The 18,707-nt window shown below is 41.6% G+C and overlaps 1 protein-coding gene across 3 annotated transcripts in view; it reads left to right on the forward strand.

Moving 5' to 3' along the window:
* Positions 1-9,770, forward strand: part of LOC108608026 (roundabout homolog 2) — a 40,562-nt gene extending 30,792 nt beyond the window's left edge. For all 3 annotated transcript variants that reach the window (XM_017999202.2, XM_033294877.1, XM_033294883.1), the window contains 5 exons: positions 2,544-2,639; positions 2,708-2,954; positions 3,063-3,226; positions 4,810-5,086; positions 7,440-9,770. In XM_017999202.2, the coding sequence (XP_017854691.1) occupies positions 2,544-2,639; positions 2,708-2,954; positions 3,063-3,226; positions 4,810-5,086; positions 7,440-8,508 (1,853 nt within the window). In that variant the 3' untranslated portion in view covers positions 8,509-9,770. The remainder of the gene's footprint in view (positions 1-2,543; positions 2,640-2,707; positions 2,955-3,062; positions 3,227-4,809; positions 5,087-7,439) is intronic.
* The last annotated feature ends 8,937 nt before the right edge of the window (positions 9,771-18,707 follow it).

Consider the following 18,707-nt stretch of genomic DNA (forward strand, 5'->3'; position numbering starts at 1 on the left):
AAAATCTCTCATTCCCTCACCCCACGCCCAAGCACGTTTAGCAACCCCCTGTAAGAGGGGGTAGTTTTACGTACGAGTATGTGACAACTGCAGCAACAGGGAGAGAGAGTGAGAGTGAGAGGGAAGGGCACGCATTGCAACAATAAAGTAATTCGATAAAAGGATATGAGCGCTAAAAGGAAATGGCGAAAGCATAAATGCTATCCGGCTGTAGCCTTAGAATCAGCTGCCTCATGCGGGTCACATAATCGCATATCAAAATTATTTTTTTTTGGGAGGACGAGAGTGATAAAAAGTGAAAAAAAAGGCAACCCCCATCTGCGGATCTGGCAAATAAAATGTATGTCAATCATTTAACAGTGCACAGAAAATCAGCGAATCATGCGTAAGTGAATGCCGCACAATGCCTGACGGATATCAGCCCAAAGCGATATGCGACACACACGTAGGCGCTATAGTTGGGTATACGGAGGTGTGTTTGGCATACCGATTTACATGTGTAAAATAACTGTGGGGGCGGTGGGTTTGAATAGGTGAACGGAATGAATGAAATGACTTGGCATATGCCAAAGAAAAGCTTCCGTGAAGTGCCGTAGAGTTCTCGTTGATTTTAAATGCAAAACTTACTGAAGATTATAACGAAAGTTTAGGAGATTGCTTTCTTTGTTTTTCAAACGGTATTTGTTAGGATCTAGCTTAATCATGAAAATGCCTGTGAAAACGCAAGCGCTAAGCTGCCAGTGCAGCTGCAGCAGCATCATCAGATAATATGGCTCTCCAAAAATTCTCAACTTGAGCATTTGTCTGGCTCTCTGTTTGGGGAAAACAAAAATGCAAACTCAGCTGTGAAACTTCGCAGACAGGTTTATCACTTCATTTTATCACCCGAAAAAAACAAAAACTTTTAAAAGAGCGCAAGCCACAAGCAGAAATAATAAAAACTGAGCAATTCTCATTGAGGCGACGTTTTGAAAATTAAATACAAAAGCAAAATTGCAGTCATACCCTCAAAAAACACAAGACAGTCAGTCCAGGAATGTCACACATAAACTCACATAAAGGTAGACAGACAAACAGACAGACAGGCTGACTGAGAGCTCTTCGCAGTGCCGCAAATAAGTAAACAAACGGCAAAGCATTTGCAATATAAAATGCACAAGCGTCGCGTCGCGCCTTGGGTCGCTGCACCAAAGCGCCCTCTGTCGCCGCCTGTTGCCCTCAAATCAAAACTCATTTCGTATGCATCACATTTCCACCAGCGCGTCTGACTTTTGCTGACAGTAGCAACACCAGCAGCAGCAGCAGCAGCAACAACAACTCAAAGAAATTGCCAACGCAATTGTGTAAAGATAAACAACAATTATTGCTGCTGCTCGTACGTAGGTATATGAAGCACTTAGGTCTGTGTGCTTGGAGAGCTTAGCTTGGGCACAGTGGGCCCAAAATGTGAAGCGCCAGGCTATGCAAATTAGATGCACGTGCTGTTTGCCTCCGGATGTTGCAGGGCAACCGAAATCCCTACATGGCAGCGAAGAGAGCGGGACAAATGAATATCGACTATATAGTGCACTACAAAATATAAAGATTATTTTTCCAAATAGTAAAATATTAAAAAAAAATGAATTTATTAGCAATTCATTTCTTATGGAGAGTTGTCTCAGGCAACTTGATGTGTATTCCATAGCACACTTGTTATTTCAGTTGCTATTGGGCAATTGGTTACGTGCAACACTTGTTAGCCCGTGATTGGCCTTAGGCTTTAAATGCCACACAATGGCTGCTACGTGTTAAGCGCGTCATCAGGCACGGCTGAAGCGGCACAACCGAAGAATTGGTAGAAATAAAAATAAAAATGCCAAGAAAAAAGCATAGAAAATGGGAATGAAAACCCCGCAGACAAAAGCACGACAAGCACTTTAGCATGTCGCAGTAGCAACAACAGCAGGAAACAAAGCGAAAATAGCTGAAACACAAGATGATGAATCCACAGGCGCTCTCGCTGTCTCCTAAAGCTAAAAAAGGAGTTATATGATAGATCCTAACCCTATCCAGGTGTATGTAAAGCGCATAGCTAGACGGTGCCTATTTAGAGACGCTTTTTGCGTTGTTTTGTCTTGTTTTGTTTTGTTCTGTTTTGCATTCGCACGTGTGTTTATTTAAAGAAATTGCTTCAACCATGGCAGACATAACACGAAAGGGAATAAAGGAGTGGAGGAGCGACAGCAGGAAATAAATAAACAAATGAAGATGAGCTTTTGAAGTGTGGCAAGTGTGAGCTGCGCAGCATTTGCCGACTCTGATGAATGCAACCACTTGATATGCATGTGGAAACATACACACATGCAGCTAAGAATAGCTTTTTATTAGCATGAGCGGCTTTTACCGGAACTGGCTGTAACTCTAGCCAACCAACTAAATGACAATTAATTACGCTCTCATTAGTGGCCACCAGCTGTCTGCGCCCAAAACAATTAAAAACGTATTTAACTCAAGTCTAACAAGTTACTAACTCAATTTTTACCCTTTTCGCAATTTTCTTTTAGTGCCCAACGATGCGCCATTTGGCATGGAGGCAATTCTGCTAAATGCCTCCGCTGTGTTCTTGAAGTGGAAGGCCCCAGAGTTGAAGCCACAGCATGGTAAGCACAGCCTCTGGCAGCCAAAACTTCTGTATGACAATTTAACAAATTTAATAATTTATTTTTAGGTGCATTGCTCTATTATCACGTGATAGTGCGTGGCATTGATACCGCCCACAATTTCTCGCGCATTTTAACGAACGTTACTATCGATGCTGCCTCACCCACACTTGTGCTTGCCAACTTAACTGAGGGCGTTATGTACACTGTGGGCGTGGCAGCGGGCAATAATGCTGGCATTGGACCGTATTGTACACCGGCCACACTGCGTTTAGATCCGATTACCAAGCGCTTGGATCCGTTCATCAATCAGCGGTAAGTAGAGATTAAAAATTAATTTTATATTAAATGAATATATTATTTTTAGAATTAAGTCTGTATATAAAATTAAATTAATATGCACTATCTAAATATTCTCAACAGCTATCCCATCAATCAGGACCATGTGAACGATGTGCTGACACAGCCCTGGTTCATAATACTGCTCGGCACCATACTGGCGATTATGGTGTTATCCTTTGGCGCAATGGTCTTTGTGAAGCGCAAGCACATGATGATGAAACAGTCCGCGCTGAATACCATGCGAGGTGAGTAGCAAAGAATGGAAATCAAACTACAAATGAGAGTTGCTACACGAGCCCCTGGCACATCCACATCCACATCCGCTGTGTGCATCCGTTGCGGGCAGCTAGTAGTGCTTCCTTCCTCGCTAGACTTTTCAACACACCCAGACACACACACACACATTTGCATAACGCTAATTTAGCATTGTGCGCAGCATGCACAACAAAATAGGTGCGAATAAATATTTTAGCAACGAGAAAGCAACGAGCAGCAAGGCACAAATTTTGTTCCACGGTACATAATAGAAATTAACATTTTGCACGTGACGACCAACCGGACCCAGCTCAGCTCCACTTCAACCCCAGAGCTAGTGCTGCTAGTGCAATTATGCATTTAGTTTTGTGTGCATTATTAACCGACAAGTTGTGTGTGTGTGCAGCTCACCCCCTTGCGGTCTAATTGAAATTAGAAGCATTACGAGCACTTTGAAAAGGACGAAGGGGTGCCTGTTGCCTGTCGTATAGGGACTGGTGCTTGAGCTTTGGTTGGGCTCGTTACACAATAGAGTAAATGCCTGTCACGTTTGTGTTTAGACCCAATAAACATAAGACTAAACGACAGTCAGACTGCAGTTGAAAGACCACAAGGTGCACTTCTTATTGGAGTCCAAACTTGTGTCATATATTTTGGCATTAAGCGTAAAGCCGCTTCCATAATTCATAGCCACAAACACGGCTGTGATGGCATTTAAGTTAGTGTTAACAACAGCTGCATTGCATTGTTCAACAAGCCGCAGTTGGCCAACATTTTAACAAGTAGAACAGCAAAACTAACGTAAAAAACAAAACGCAAAAATCCATTGCATATTCATGTGCGCCACTTACCATAAACTAAGCAGCAAAAAGCGCAAAGGCACCCAGCCAGCCAGCCAGACAGCCAGACAGTCAGCTCACCTGAACAGCCATAGACAATAAAGGCTGAATAGCAACAATGCAGAGCAGCAGCGGCAGCAACAACGAAAATAGCAAAAACAAAAGCCATAAAATACTCGCTTGATGCGCGCAGTTATAACCCGGGGACAGTTTAATTGGTGCATTTTTTATGCAATAATTTTTTGTTATTTTTCGGTGAGAGGCGAGGGTCGGAAACTGGCAACGGCGAGCGCCAACTGGAAAATTGACAATAATTTATTTGATTTGTTCGCGTGTGTGTGTGTGTGTTTGTGACAAAAGAACAAATTGCGCATACGCCCCTGCGACCCGCACTGACATAATATTATTTTAATGCGCTGAATTTATAGCACTGCAATGTCCAATTTAAATCCAATATACATATGTGTGTGCTGAAAAACACTTTCGCTTGAATTACACTATTAAAGTTACATTCATTTTGAAATAAATTGTAGAATTGTTGAAATCGATTTGGAGAACGTCACTGGCGACCAGCGGCTCTTGTGCTTTTTGTATTTTTGTTAATTTCCGTCTACAATTTGTTGCAAAACATTTAATTGCTTTGAATCTCACATCAGTTTTTCGTGTTTGTCTGTTGACTTGCCACTCATTGTCTTTTACCACCTTCTCATGCTCTTCCACTCTCTCACCTGCAGGCAATCACACTAGCGACGTGCTTAAAATGCCGAGTCTATCGACGCGCAATGGCAACGGCTACTGGTTGGACGCCTCCACCGGCGGCATGGTCTGGCGCACCTCGCCCAGCGGCGACACCCTCGACATGCAGAAGGATCACATAGCCGACTATGCCCCCGTTTGTGGTGCAGGAGCAGGCATGGGCGCCAGTGGCAGCAACGGTGGCGGCGGCGGCGGCGGCGGCAGCAACTGCGTCGATGATATTCATGGACATGCCAGTGAACGCAATCACCAGCGGTAAGTTTTTTCAACAAGCAACTACTGCAACAACAATTTTTAACTGGAAGCCCCACTCAAAGCGACGACAATAAAAATTCACCAAACTGTGAAATTGCATTTTTCTGGCGCGCCGAAAATTTTCCCAAGCCATTTTTTTTTCGCTTATTTGTGATTTTTTCTTTGTTTTCCCTGGCGCCATGAAAATCAAGTTAGAAATAGAGATGTTGGCGCGCTATTTATGTTGATTTTTGACTGAGCCCAGCGTGACCACTAGACCCAGCAGACCCAGTGGACAGCTTCCCAGTTGGCACAAAATGTAATTACCAAGGCGCCACACTTGGCCACCTGCAACAACATCATGCCACTGAGCCAAACACTGACATGCTTTAATGCTAGACACAGACTTTGCTTTAACTTCCTTTGGCAACAAAAATGTAGCACATCTTTTGGGGCAGCTAGAACTATAAATAGAATCAAATTGAATCAAGAGAAATATGTTATGAGAAACATTTATCCATGTTGCCATTTGTTGGGCATTTTTAAAGCATTGCATAATTTATTTATGGCCTCGCATTGTGGTAATGTCTAATCAAAGTGGGCGAACATTGAGGCCATTTAACAATTTCAGGCTTGCCTAATTTATACGTCTGGCAGCTGGCAAACGCACTCGAAACGCATTTAATATATTTGTGTACACTATTTGTTTGTTTTGCAAGCACATGCGAATTATTTAAGCAATCGACTGAAATTGCCAAACCGTAATTGTTATTTATTTGTGGCTAATTTTGTGCCAGCCGCAGCAGCAGCAGCGGTAATTGAAATGTCTCCCAAATAACTTTAAGTTACATCACTTAAATTGCCCCCTCTACTCTAGGGTTGAAGTGAGTAACAATTTGATCACAAATTAATTTTAGTTTATTGCTGATTAATTTTTTTTGCTGCACTTGTTAAACTGTCCACAAGCACAATTCAGCTGTAGCCTGTCAAATGACAATTAAATGCCAATCAAGCGTGCAAAGCTAAATAGTCGCAATAAAAATGCAACAATAATGCATTTTGCATTATAAAAACAATGCGCAAATAAATAAAACAGCAAAACCAGCAAGTAAATTTAAATAAATTGTCAACCCTCACACAATCGCAAAGTGACTTTCCACGCAACTACTGTAAATGATTTTATTATTTCAACAGGAAACAGTCAGCATGCGTGCTCGAGATAATTATAATTCTTTTGCACACTTAATTAGTCATTAAAAACACAAATTGAAATTGGCCACACACACAGACACAAATGTATGCACAGTTATTAATAATAATTGCAACGAAAATAGTGTGCAAAAAGCACCATAACAGTTGCAATAACAATAACAATAAAAGTAATCAAATAGTAATGAGTGTCATATGTGCAAAAAGAATTAAATGAACATAAATAAATAATAATTATATCAGCTGCGCTGGGTGCCATGAAAATAGGTTTTAGCCAACGGCGGCTTTGAACACATTTTTAGTTATCTTTGCCTTTAAGCTTTAGTTTCGCCGCTGATGTTTCCCCAACAGTTTTATTTTCACATTTTTCACTGACCAAACCCTCATTTGGGTTTGCATTCATTTCTGATTTCAGTGTATTTTTTTTTGTTGGATTTTGCTTTTTGTTTTACCGAATAAAAACTCATTAAGGGCATTAAAAGCGAATTTTTGAAATGCACGCGTAGATCCTCAACGTCGTCCATGGCGACTCCATCATTTGCACATATAACCAACCAGACTTTTGAAAAAAACATTTTCAGAGCTTAATCCGCTTTGAGTACTTAAATACGAACATAACGTATAGACGAGGGGGAGCAAGCGAGTGCCAGCTCGAGGTGTGCTTATGTATGTGTGTCTGTGTCTGAGCATTTGCACCTTTTTTAACAGGGCAGCTAATTTAGTTAAGTGCGTGAGTTGCAAATGCCTTTACATAGTGCAGCTGCTGATAAGTTCTATGAGCTACATTATTCGACTTGAACCAACTGCATCGCCCACTACAATACTCCCCCTTCTGCCGACTGCATGTGCATAAATATGTAAAGTGTTAAATCCGAAATAAATTCCATTTTTACACATGAGCACACGCCGTTGCTCCGGCTCCTGCTCCTGCTCCCGTTGGCCAAGCGAAATGCAAATTTCCTCTGCCAAACCACACGCCATAAATTCCCAAATACCCCTCTCACGCAGCATTCTAACCGAGAAATTTATAACCAAAAAATGGGCAGCCCGGAGAGAAAATGAGAAAGGGAGTTCTTTGGCTGCTTGGGCTTGGCCGTGGGCGTGGGAGTATTGTAATAAACAAACGTCGGCAATAACTGTTTTTGTTTTATCTCTTCATTTGCAGCTATGTGGGCGAGTACTCCAACATACCCACCGACTATGCCGAGGTGTCCAGCTTCGGAAAAGCGCCCAGCGAATACGGACGCCACGGCAACGCCTCCCCAGCGCCCTATGCCACCTCCGCCATACTCAATCCCGGCCAGCAGCAGCATCAGCCGCGTTATCAGCAGCGTCCAGGCCCTGTGCAAGCTCCCATCTCCCACCCAGGCTCCTACGGCATGCAGCGACCCATGCATCCGCATTACCAACAACAGCAGCAACAACAACAGCAGCAGCCACATTCGAGCGCCAACATCTATCAACAAATGTCCACCACAGGCGAGATCTATCCAAGTAACACGGCTGGCGCACGCTCCGTCTATTCGGACCAGTATTACTATCCCAAAGAGAAGCACATGCATATGCACATCACCGAAAACAAGCTGAGCAACTGTCACACCTACGAGGCCGCCCCATCTGCCAGCCATCCATCACAGCCATCCCATCCACATTCACACGCCTCGGGCAGTGTACGGCGACAGCAGCTGCCACCGGGCTGCAGCATTGGACGTGACAGCGCACGCTTCAAGGTGCTCAACACTACTCCCAATCCGAGTGGCAGTCCGGGCCAGACGCTCGCCAAGCACTCGCAGCCGCAGCAGAACCTACTCGACCTGGATGGCTCTTCCTTCTGCTACAACGGACTGGCTGACTCCGGCTGCGGAGGCTCCCCATCGCCTATGGCAATGCTAATGTCGCACGAGGACGAACATGCGCTCTATCACACAGCCGATGGCGATCTGGACGACATGGAGCGTCTCTATGTGAAGGTCGACGATCAGCCGCAGCCGTCACAGCAGCAGCAGCAGCTCCTACCACTCGTGCCACACGCTCAGCAGCATCCACAGTCACTGGATCCACAGCCCTGGCGAGCTCAGTCGACGCGCAGCAGCCGCAAGGCCCATCTTGAGGAGCCGCTAAGCAAAGAGGCCAGCGAACTCATCTACGCGCCCGGCAGCGTCGCCAGCGAGCGCAGTCTGCTGAGCAATTCCGGCAGCGGCAGCAGCAGTCAGCAGCCTTGCCACAATGTTTGACCCTTGGCCAACCTGGACTCCCAGTCGCCAAAGTCGCAGCAGGCGCAGGATGCCCATTATGCAAGGGAGGTGCGAGAGTTACTCGCTTGGTGCGAACGATTCAACAATGGCGGTGCCGAGAACTTTGAATGAATACACTGGGCGAAAACTGAGCAAAGTGGTGACTGCTTAGTATTTTGATGAAATGCTTTCGATTGGCCAGACCTAAGACTGAGACTTTGTGCGCTTGAGCAGCTACTTTACAGTTACAAAGCTTTCGCTTTGTTTTTTTTTTTTTATAATTGATGTATAAACTGAAAAGCTGAATTGGTAATATGCGTCAATCCAAGCTTGGATTGACTCTATGCTAGTGATAGACTTACTACTACCCTCTATACTACTCATACTACTCTCTCTCTCTCTCTCTCTCTAATACGTTACATTTCTCTGCTAAACTTAATCATAGGCTTATCTTAGTTATAGACCACTGTACATGTTAAACAAAAAAACGTATAATAAGTTCCTCCAAGTATGCAGGCAGCTAAGATCAGCGCTTACCAACCCATACATACACATATAAATATTTAAATATCCAACATATGCATAACTAGCTAGATAGGACAGCTTAATAGACATAGAGAGAAACACACAAACATAAATCATTAGTTGTTAAGTGTAAATAATGTCATAAACTAGCCATGTTTAAAATATCAATAAAATATTCAAATAATGAGCGTTTAATATGCAAATAGATATGCAAATAGTACTGCTTACTAGTAATAACAACAACAACAAGAACACGTGAATAAATTGTGCATATAGTAATTTAAATCAACTAATTATAGACAGGCTATTATTATAACATAGTTGTTGTTTACACTACGCATACTCCAGCAAGAATATTAACTAAATGTGTGTTTATGATAAATGTAGCAAAGTAAATACAACGTATGATGGCATATGGTAAGACTCCTTCAATTTAACAGCTAAATGCAATTTATTTAAACAATAAACATGCTCATGCATGGCAATCAAAAATGCATTTGCCGGCACGCATACATACATACATACATATGTATGTGAACAGCAAACATGTATACAATAGGAATATATGAATCATTTAGTACACACAAATTTATAAATATTAGTGTGTTTGTTTATCCCTTAGCCAAGAAATTTGAATTAAGTGGATGTCTACATATGTGTAATTATTGGATATTGAAATATGTATTTACAATGTAGCAATTCAAACAGCAAATAAAAATGCCATAATTATGAAATTTAACAGAAAAACAAAGACTTATTCCATTTATTGCTTCGTTATTAAAATCGTTCATTAAACTTTAACTATTGCAGAACTTTTGCCATCAGGTAACGCCCAAACAAATACTCAGGTGACGCTAATTGAAAAGTCACAGTGTGCACCTGCGATTATCGAAGTGAATTCTCAGTCTGTCTCTTTTTCACTCTAATGAATTTTGCAGCCCTTTTTTAAAATTTCAAAACTCCAAAAAGGAACGCGCTTTTAATTAGCTGCAATAACCCAAATTATGCATGCCGTGTGTGTGTGTGAATGAGTGTGTGTGTGTGTGTGTGTGTGACCACGCCCATTTTAAGTGCAAAATAATTACGTGCTAGGCAATTAATTGCCAAGGGGTTAGGTTTACAACATTTTACCAAAACAGCAGGCAACAAAAAAAAATTCAAAAGCAAAGAGAGAACACATAAAATTGCGGTTCTGCAGTTGCACGTGTGCCATGTGGCAACATCCGGTAGCCATTTGTTGCAAATCGACAGTAGCTTCCGGAGCGCGGATTTTCTGCCATGTGGTCTGCAATAGAAGGTATGGAGCTTGTGGCATGTGGCAAGGGGCATTTGGAAACCTCTACAACATTTGTTATAACCAACAAACCAATTATAAAATCTTTGCTACTTAATGCAAATTTAATCACAGGCAAACGACACCCCACAACTTGCAACTACATATGATACTCTAACTGAAATAGATTTGAAACTAACTGACAAATTTCTGGGTAATTAAATTCCTCAAATTAACCAACAGGCGAAAATCCTCTTTAATGGCCATTTTGGCCTCTATCTATTATGTTACAAAAATGTGTAATCAGTCTGCAAAAGTTGGACGTTATTAATACGTAAACAATCAACAACAAGCAACAAGCAGAAATTGTTGTGAAAGTGCCATCACCCAGTCCCAGTCCAGACGGCGTCTTTTGGTTGGTTGGTTGGTTGGTTGACTCTATGTTCATTCGCTTGTTTGGTTGGTTGTGAGCATAAAAACAACACATAATCATTTTATTAGCCCTAGGAACGGCGGGACGCAATGATGCGGTCCTGAACGCACTGAGCACGCTGCCTGCTGCCTGCTGCCTGTTGGCTGTTGGCTGTTGGCTGTTGGCCGGATGGCTGCCGGCAGCGAGTATCGTGCGAAATGACTGAGCAATTGTATGAGTACGTGTTGGCCTTGTTAGTGCTGTTGCTGTTGCTGTTAACGCTACTTGAGTTAACATGTTGCACCAAAGTCCCCATCATGTGTCAAGTGTGATGGTTATGTGTGTGATTGTGTGTGTGTCTAGGCCAGCACGTTGAAGTTTTCTCGTTAGCGAAACTAATTATCCGTTGTCGCTGTCAGCAAAATATCGTTAAATGCTAGGTGACAGTCACACGCATCTGTTTGAGTTATATATGTGTGAGAATATGCACAAGTATGAGTGTGTGTGTGTGTGCCTCTCGTGCCACGCTGACCGCCATTTACTGCCAGTGTACGCACTCAAGAGCGGGGTAAACGGCCGTTGATTGTAAAGCTGCTGATGCGAAACAAAGACTTTGATTCTTAAAGAGATTTGGAACGAGCATTCGCGCTGTCTATGACTTCTAGTTGGTCTAGTTGAATAAATTTACAGTTACAGAATACGTACGTAGTTGAGATTCGAAATCAATACATTACGTTAATATACATTTATATAGGTAAGCTGGCAACTCATAGAAATGTAATCTAAATAAATGACAACTGATGGCTTAGCCTATTAAGGCGTCTTGGGGCAAACTCAAAAGTCATTTGAGCAACCTGCGCTAAGGGAACGCTAAAGGCGGCATGGGCATGGTTGCTGTTTAAGTAAATTAACAATTCATTGCATGAAAAGTTTTGAAGTTTGCCAGTTGGCCGCCCGCACACAGGACGCCCCATTGACATGGCATTTTTATTGTTAGGCGACAGCAGGGAAACAACAACAAGAACTACAAAAGGAAAATAAAAGAACAGAACAGAGCAGAGCTGAGCTGAACAGCGAAACAAACAAACAAAACAAACAAAAACGGAAGCTGGCAAACAAGCGGAAGGCTCTGGCACTCAACTAATGGCGGCATAATGCGTTTATTGTGGAATCACAAACACAATAACAGCAACAGACGCAGATGCGAGCTGAACGCGCTGCGGCCCCACTGCCAAAAAAGTCCCCATAAGGGCAAAAAAAAAACAAAATATATATATATATATGCAGCAACAAGCGAAGGGCGACGCGAGCGCGATAACCGAGTGCAAATGTCAACGCAAAAGTCAATCAGGGGACCAGGCGAGACGCCCAACAACATTGAATAGAGCTCCAGACCTCCCCCTTCCGATTGCGATGAAAATTACGCACGCACACTTCAATAGTGGGCAGACAGACGTCAGACAGCGCATTCAAAATCAATTCAATTGAAATACAATTTTTTTAGGCAGTTCATTTGTGTGCCATAGAGTGGGGCCTCGTTCATTGTTTGCCGCTTGAAAAACAGACTTGAAAAACTGCCGAAAATTTTCATTTTCATTTTCATTTTCACTTTAGAGCCGGAAATAAATAATTTCCCACAGCGTTCAGTGGCGAGTCTAGCCACATCACCGCTTTAATGAGACGTAATGCCGTGATGGCCGTGACTGGTGCTTACTAACGCCACTATTGGTGTGGGTGTGAGTGCGTATACTTTATAGTTGGCTAATGTTTGCCTTTTGCTGCCTCATGCTGTTGATAAACTGAATTAATTGCCATTGCGCCAAACTGTCGTTTGTCAAAAGTTGTTGCATACTAAGCGGGGCTCGAATACTCATTGGCCAACAGTCAAATTTAGCAACTGTTCAGATACTTATAGCTCATTAAGCAGCCACTTAAAATGAGCAAGTCATGACAGTCGCGCTCCGCCCACAGACTGACAGACAAATTTTTAACAAATTTCATTAGTACAACGTTTAATAAATCACGCAATGAAGTTGAAGATTTTTAAAATTAAACATGAGTTGCAAACTGTTATTGTAAATAGTATTCCCAAGATTTTAAATGAATTAACTTTCTTCCATTTTAAAAGTGAAAAATTAACGTTGTTCACATACAATTTAAAGCTCTTAGATTTTCTATCTTGTTGCAGCACTCATAGACAGTTCCAATTAATTACTTTTACAACACTGCCAGATTTGGTAAATCTTTGAAAAGCAAAATCACATTTGTCACACGCTCGCTTTCATCAGCTTCATCATCTCCATCATCTCAAGTCGGACATTTTCCCCCAAACTACTTTGGTTCCTTTTCCTTGTCCCTGTGCCTGAGCTTAAAGTAAATCTAGTAGGGTGCGTAGCTTTTCAATATTAATTGCATAGCTTTGAGTTGTAGACGATAGCGTCGGAGCAAACAGAAATCCTTGAGGGTCAGCAAAAACACAAAGGCTTCGACCCGCTTCTGTGTCCTTTTGCCTTGACTTTTGATGAATGGTCAAGAATTCGACATGGCATGAATGAGCATTTTAAATAAATTAGTTGTATTACAGTTGCATTTTTATACACAAGTCTGCTTACATCTTATTTCTTTTTCTGTTCGTTTGTTTGTTTGTTTGTTGTGGATAAAATAAATTGCAATGTCAAATTGATTGGGACTTTGTGTGGGCTTGATAGAAAGCTTTGATTAACTTGCCACACAAAGTTATAAATCAAACGAAAAGCGTTCACAAAGTGCCAACACATGCATACTTTGGTATTTGGTACGCACACAGACACACACACTGGTCGTTGTGTGCTTTATGTGCGCATTAAAATTAAATATACATAAAAGCAGCAACTTCATAAATGAAATTCACTTAAAGTTTAATTAGCAAGACATCAGATGGACTAAGTTGGCGTGACTGTAGAAAGATGCCAACGATTTATGCTTGGGGTTATAAATTAAGATAATAAACCATCAAATTGTTATAAGTTAATTAAGCTAAATGGAGCTTTTAAGCATGAACTCGGTGTTGCAGCTTCCGATGATGAGCAGAGTCCATAAAGGGGAATCCAGGCAAAGGAAAAAACTGCCACAGTTACATCCAAAAAGGTTGACGATTAAGCAGGGAAGACTTCTCAGACTGCGACAAATGCTTGGCAATTTGGCTAAATTACAAAAGTCGTGCAAGTAAAACATGCACAGGAGCATAATCAAGACAATAATTATTATTGTCATGTGTGTATTTAGAGGCGAAAGTTTCAGTGTATCTACAAGGCTTGTGGCATGCAAGCAACTGAGAAACTTTTCTTTCCCTCGCTCTCTCTCTCTCTCTCTATGCCTTGACAGACAACGTGCGTTAATTATGGCCATCTGCTAGACGACAACGACAACGACGACGACTACAGTAGATACCAAGTCAAAGCCAGACGCTACACAAATAGCATTAAGGAAATTGCCTTGAATGGCGTACCTATGCACACACACACGCACCAATACAAACGAGCATAAATAGTTAGTTGTTTATTATTGTTGTTGCCACAGTTTGGGCAACAATTCTGTCTCTCTGACTAGATAGCAGCGCCTAAAGGCTGTGCGCTTATTTAAACTGAGCCGCTTAAGGTTGCCAACTAGCTTACTTAATCACAGACAATGACAAAGCTTTTGCTAATAAAAAGTGTTGATTGGTGGTATTGAACAGATGTCAAACTTCAGTTAAGTTAAGTTGCCGAAAAGCGATTAAACAAGGTAATTTAACGTAAATTAAGCTTGCGCACATAAACTTTCAGGCTGCTGTCGAGACATTTGATTTGGCAACCAATGCGTTTGCCTTAAGCCAAATTCTCTGTCATTTTTTGTACAGTGTTGAAGTGATAATTTTCTAACGTATTTGATTCGTGGCGAACGCTGCAGGCCAGACATCCCCTAAATTATATTTTTTTTATTTGGATGCTGCAAATATCATTCTTGACAAAGTCTATCTCATACCCTTTATCTTCAACTTGTTTTCCCAATTACTCAACATTAATTTGATTACAAATTTACAAAGCAATTGAGCGCCTCGGGCGCTGATTTCCTGCCCATCTTTACAACTTGGCGCGCACGTCATTACGATGTGTCAAAATTCAGTAAAATGTTTGACTGGTCGCCGAGTTGTGCTTAGTGTTTTGAGCTTAGTGTGATAAGTGCAGCCGCAGGCAACTTGAGAATTTTTCGAGGATTAGAATTCAAGTGGCCTTGGCTCTAGCGGCTGTTCGAGTGCTCTTCAAAATTTAATGAGTTGTACCACAAAAGTCGCTTACTGTTGCCATACATATGGATTACATGCTTATAGATATATATATGTATGTACATAGATATGACGAGTGTAGGTTGCGCTGTTGTCAGCTGCAATTTGTGTGCTTAACGCTGCCTGAAATAAGATTTGCTATCGTCGTCTGTGGCATGCGGCATGCGGCATCTGGTAATTTGAGCTTACAGTAATGGAATTTTTAAGCGAATGTCACAAATGCAGAAATACGTACAGCCAACGAGCGAGAGTCGAACAACAGCTGTTTAAATATGTAAAGACTTTGCGCAAACACACACACAAACACCTTTAGCTACTTATTACGTATACGACCTGCTGTTTTTCACTTCTTTCCTCTCCTCATTTTTTCATTTTCCTCCCCATGTACTGTCTATTTATGAGCGCGCAGCAACAAAGCAGGGACTTGGCGAAACGCCCCCAAGTATGCAGCGAAAACTTATTTTGTAGACAATACCATTTTGCTGTTTATTTGAGCTTATATGCACATCATCTATCATCAGGTTAGCACACACACACATATGCACGCACACACACAAATACTTCAGCTTGAGCTGCATCAATTTTCATAGTTCCATTATTATGATTGTTATTAACTTAAATAGAAAATACTTGACTGTTTCATAAATCTTTTTGTTAGACCACCCAGCCCAGAGCGCCCGCTGCGTTGATGAGGGAGCAGTGAGTGGCAACAGGAGTTGGAGTGCTGCTGCGCCAAGTAGATTTATGTTACGCTCAGTATGGGAGCTGTAATTTTCGGTGATGAGTAATGTTTTGATTTATTTGCTGACGAATGCCAGCTAAGATTTGCATTAGTCCTTAAGACAAGAGAGAAGCAAAGTAAATTGTGGTTTAGAAGTGAAATAAGTAGAGCAAGCTATCAACTTTATATGCCACAGAAAACATAATAAATTTAAAAAAACAGCTTATTTTATTTTTAAGTAAAATCATGTTTCTGACATTTCATGCAATTCGCGCTGTACCTATGAAAATTAGAAAACTAATTACCCTCCCAAGCCCAAGCCAGGGCCAACAAAGAACGATGACAACATCATAGGAAAGGCGCAAACTTTTAATAAATCCGCAAATTACTTTATAAGCAACTCGTTGTGTATGGGGCTGAGCACAACTGCGCAAAGCGACAGGAATAATAGACACGACCATAAACAAAGCGCTCTAAACTCTCCATCGTTAAGGATGAAGGGAGCAAGGCAAAAGAACGGCGGGACAAATGGTACTCGTAACTGCTAACTAAACTATTTAGCATTAAAGCCAAATAGCGCCAGATGGCATTAACAGAAAGCAACTACACAAGCGTGTTACTACTAAAAAGAGAGAGAGCGAGATAGATGGTGATAGAGAGAGAGCGGGAGACTGTCGCACACATATCACGTTGCTGTCGCTGCTGTGTTCAGCAGTAAAATGTTCGCGTAAGCGATTTTTATTTCGCTTTGTAAGTTAATTTGCGCACTATTGTCCTGCTGCCCGGCCGACTCCTTTACCTACACCATTGCAGGACCTTGTCGCTTGTTCTCATTGTTGTTGATGTATTTACTCGTTATTATGGCTGTGGTCTATTACCGCTCGCTTTTATGCAGCACTTCGCCTTTTGCACTTTTTAATGTAATTCAATTTCAATGAAATTTAATCGCCCGTACACGCAGTCCACCCCCAAGCTCACCCCACACCCACGCCCAGACCCAGTAAGTTGCCTCTGAAGGCCGCCTTGGTTCGCATTATAACATTATTTATGTCATTTGTGATGGTTAATTTGCAATGTGCGCTTTTACTATTCAATTAGGTTGCTCCTTCTCAATGTCCTGTAGCGATCACATTTTTTGCGCATTCTCCCTGTCCAGCGCCCATTGTCCTGGACTGTATTGTGCGTAGCGCCAACGCTAATGCCGCGCCTGTTGTCACATTAGTTTTTGTTGTTGTCCCCTTTTCATTGTTATGAAAAATTAAATAGGCATAAATCATGCTAATGGTGCATTTAAAATTTATTACGCTTTAAACCTTGCGCTGCATCAAATTATTTATGTATTTGAAACTATATACATGAATATGAGCTTTCATGCATGGGGTGGATTTGAATGACAGAGCCCAGAGCTTGCGTCAGAATCTCACAATAGTTGGTATTCACTTTAATTCAATTAAAATAATTGCAATTGAAAACAAGTGATAAGGCTGGTGACTTTAACTACGAGGCTTTCATTTAAATGTAAATGTTTAAATATATGTATATGTTACTTACTGCATGCAACACTTGTCTTGGCTGAGATTGAATAATTTTCTTGCTCAATTGGATAATCTTGGCACACTTGTTTCACTTGCCATGACGCACATAAAGCAAATTTCTCTTATAATACGCTCATTCGTCAGGCTCGCGGAGCACCCGACAATTCGTGGCTTATAGTCAAATTTTTAGGGATTAACGGAGCACGAAAGCAGCGGAGCTGACTGCAACTTTGTTTACTATTTTGGGAAATGTTGTAAATGCTGCAACATTTACGCAGCTCGGCTAGATGCTTATGCCATTTATTATGTCTGTGCTTATCTTACATTTTATTCGTTTTTGGTTAGTTTTAGTGCCAAAAATATATCAACTGCAGCGAACGAGCATTTTATTTGGTTTAAGGATATACGCCAGCCAATGCGGCGTACATTGCGAATTTTTCATATGCACCCCAGATATAGTGCACATTTACACAGATTTTCCTTAGCAATAGAGAATACAGATAGAGATACAGACTAGTGTCGGCATTACAGCAACACCAGCCGTACATTTTATTATATTATTATAACAAATTATATAAAAACTTAAAACTCTTCTTCATGGCGATATGAAGTTTCTAGCCACTTCCTTTAATTAGTTTTGTGCGTAGTCTAAAAAATTGTATTTATAAAAGTATTCCCTAGTCGACCTAAAGCTAGAACAATAAATCTAAGTCTCGTTACTTGTGCTTTTGTTTCACATTTCGCTTGTGGCCTCTGCCCACCTATCATTGTTGTTTACATGTTCATTCGCGGGATTTTTCACTTGAAATTGGAAAGTCGACGGCGACGTTTCGCCACACAAAGAGTTAAGACCCCCATCCGTATCAAACGTTGAATATGTGTGACTTTGTGTGTGTGTGTGTGTGTGTGTGTGTGTGTGGAGATTCAAAGGGCAGCCTGGCGCTTATTGTTCGGCTGGCATTGTAGCATTAAATGAAGTTTTTCGCTTTGGAGCCGTTGCTTTGCTTTGCGGTTAAGCTTGTTATAGCTTTAATTTAGTAGCATTCGTAGTAAATCGCATCAACGCAGCTGGAGATCGTTAAATAATTCATGTCAGGTTCGCAAAAAAAAAAACCAAAAAAAATGAACAGACGCAATGAAAGCCAAATTAAGCAGCTCGCATCGTTTAGCCAGCATGCAGGCTAAAAAGCGAAGGCAGGCAAAGCAGCAGCTAAAGCCAAAGTTGGAGTCCTGGTGGGTTGCACGGATCGCAGCTGGATGCCCAGGAGAGCCTGATTTACTGTGCAATAATTTTCATCTCATTTTCATTACTTTCGGGCTTAGCTCGCTCACGTTAGCTGCAAGCATTTTAAAGGATAGGTGCGAGAGTACGATGAAGATAGCAAAAGCTGAGACGCCAGGATGGCGTTATTAATCATTGCTCAATTTAT

Source organism: Drosophila busckii, chromosome 2L, assembly GCF_011750605.1.
Source record: "Drosophila busckii strain San Diego stock center, stock number 13000-0081.31 chromosome 2L, ASM1175060v1, whole genome shotgun sequence".
In the NCBI taxonomy this organism is placed as follows: Eukaryota; Metazoa; Arthropoda; class Insecta; order Diptera; family Drosophilidae; genus Drosophila; species Drosophila busckii.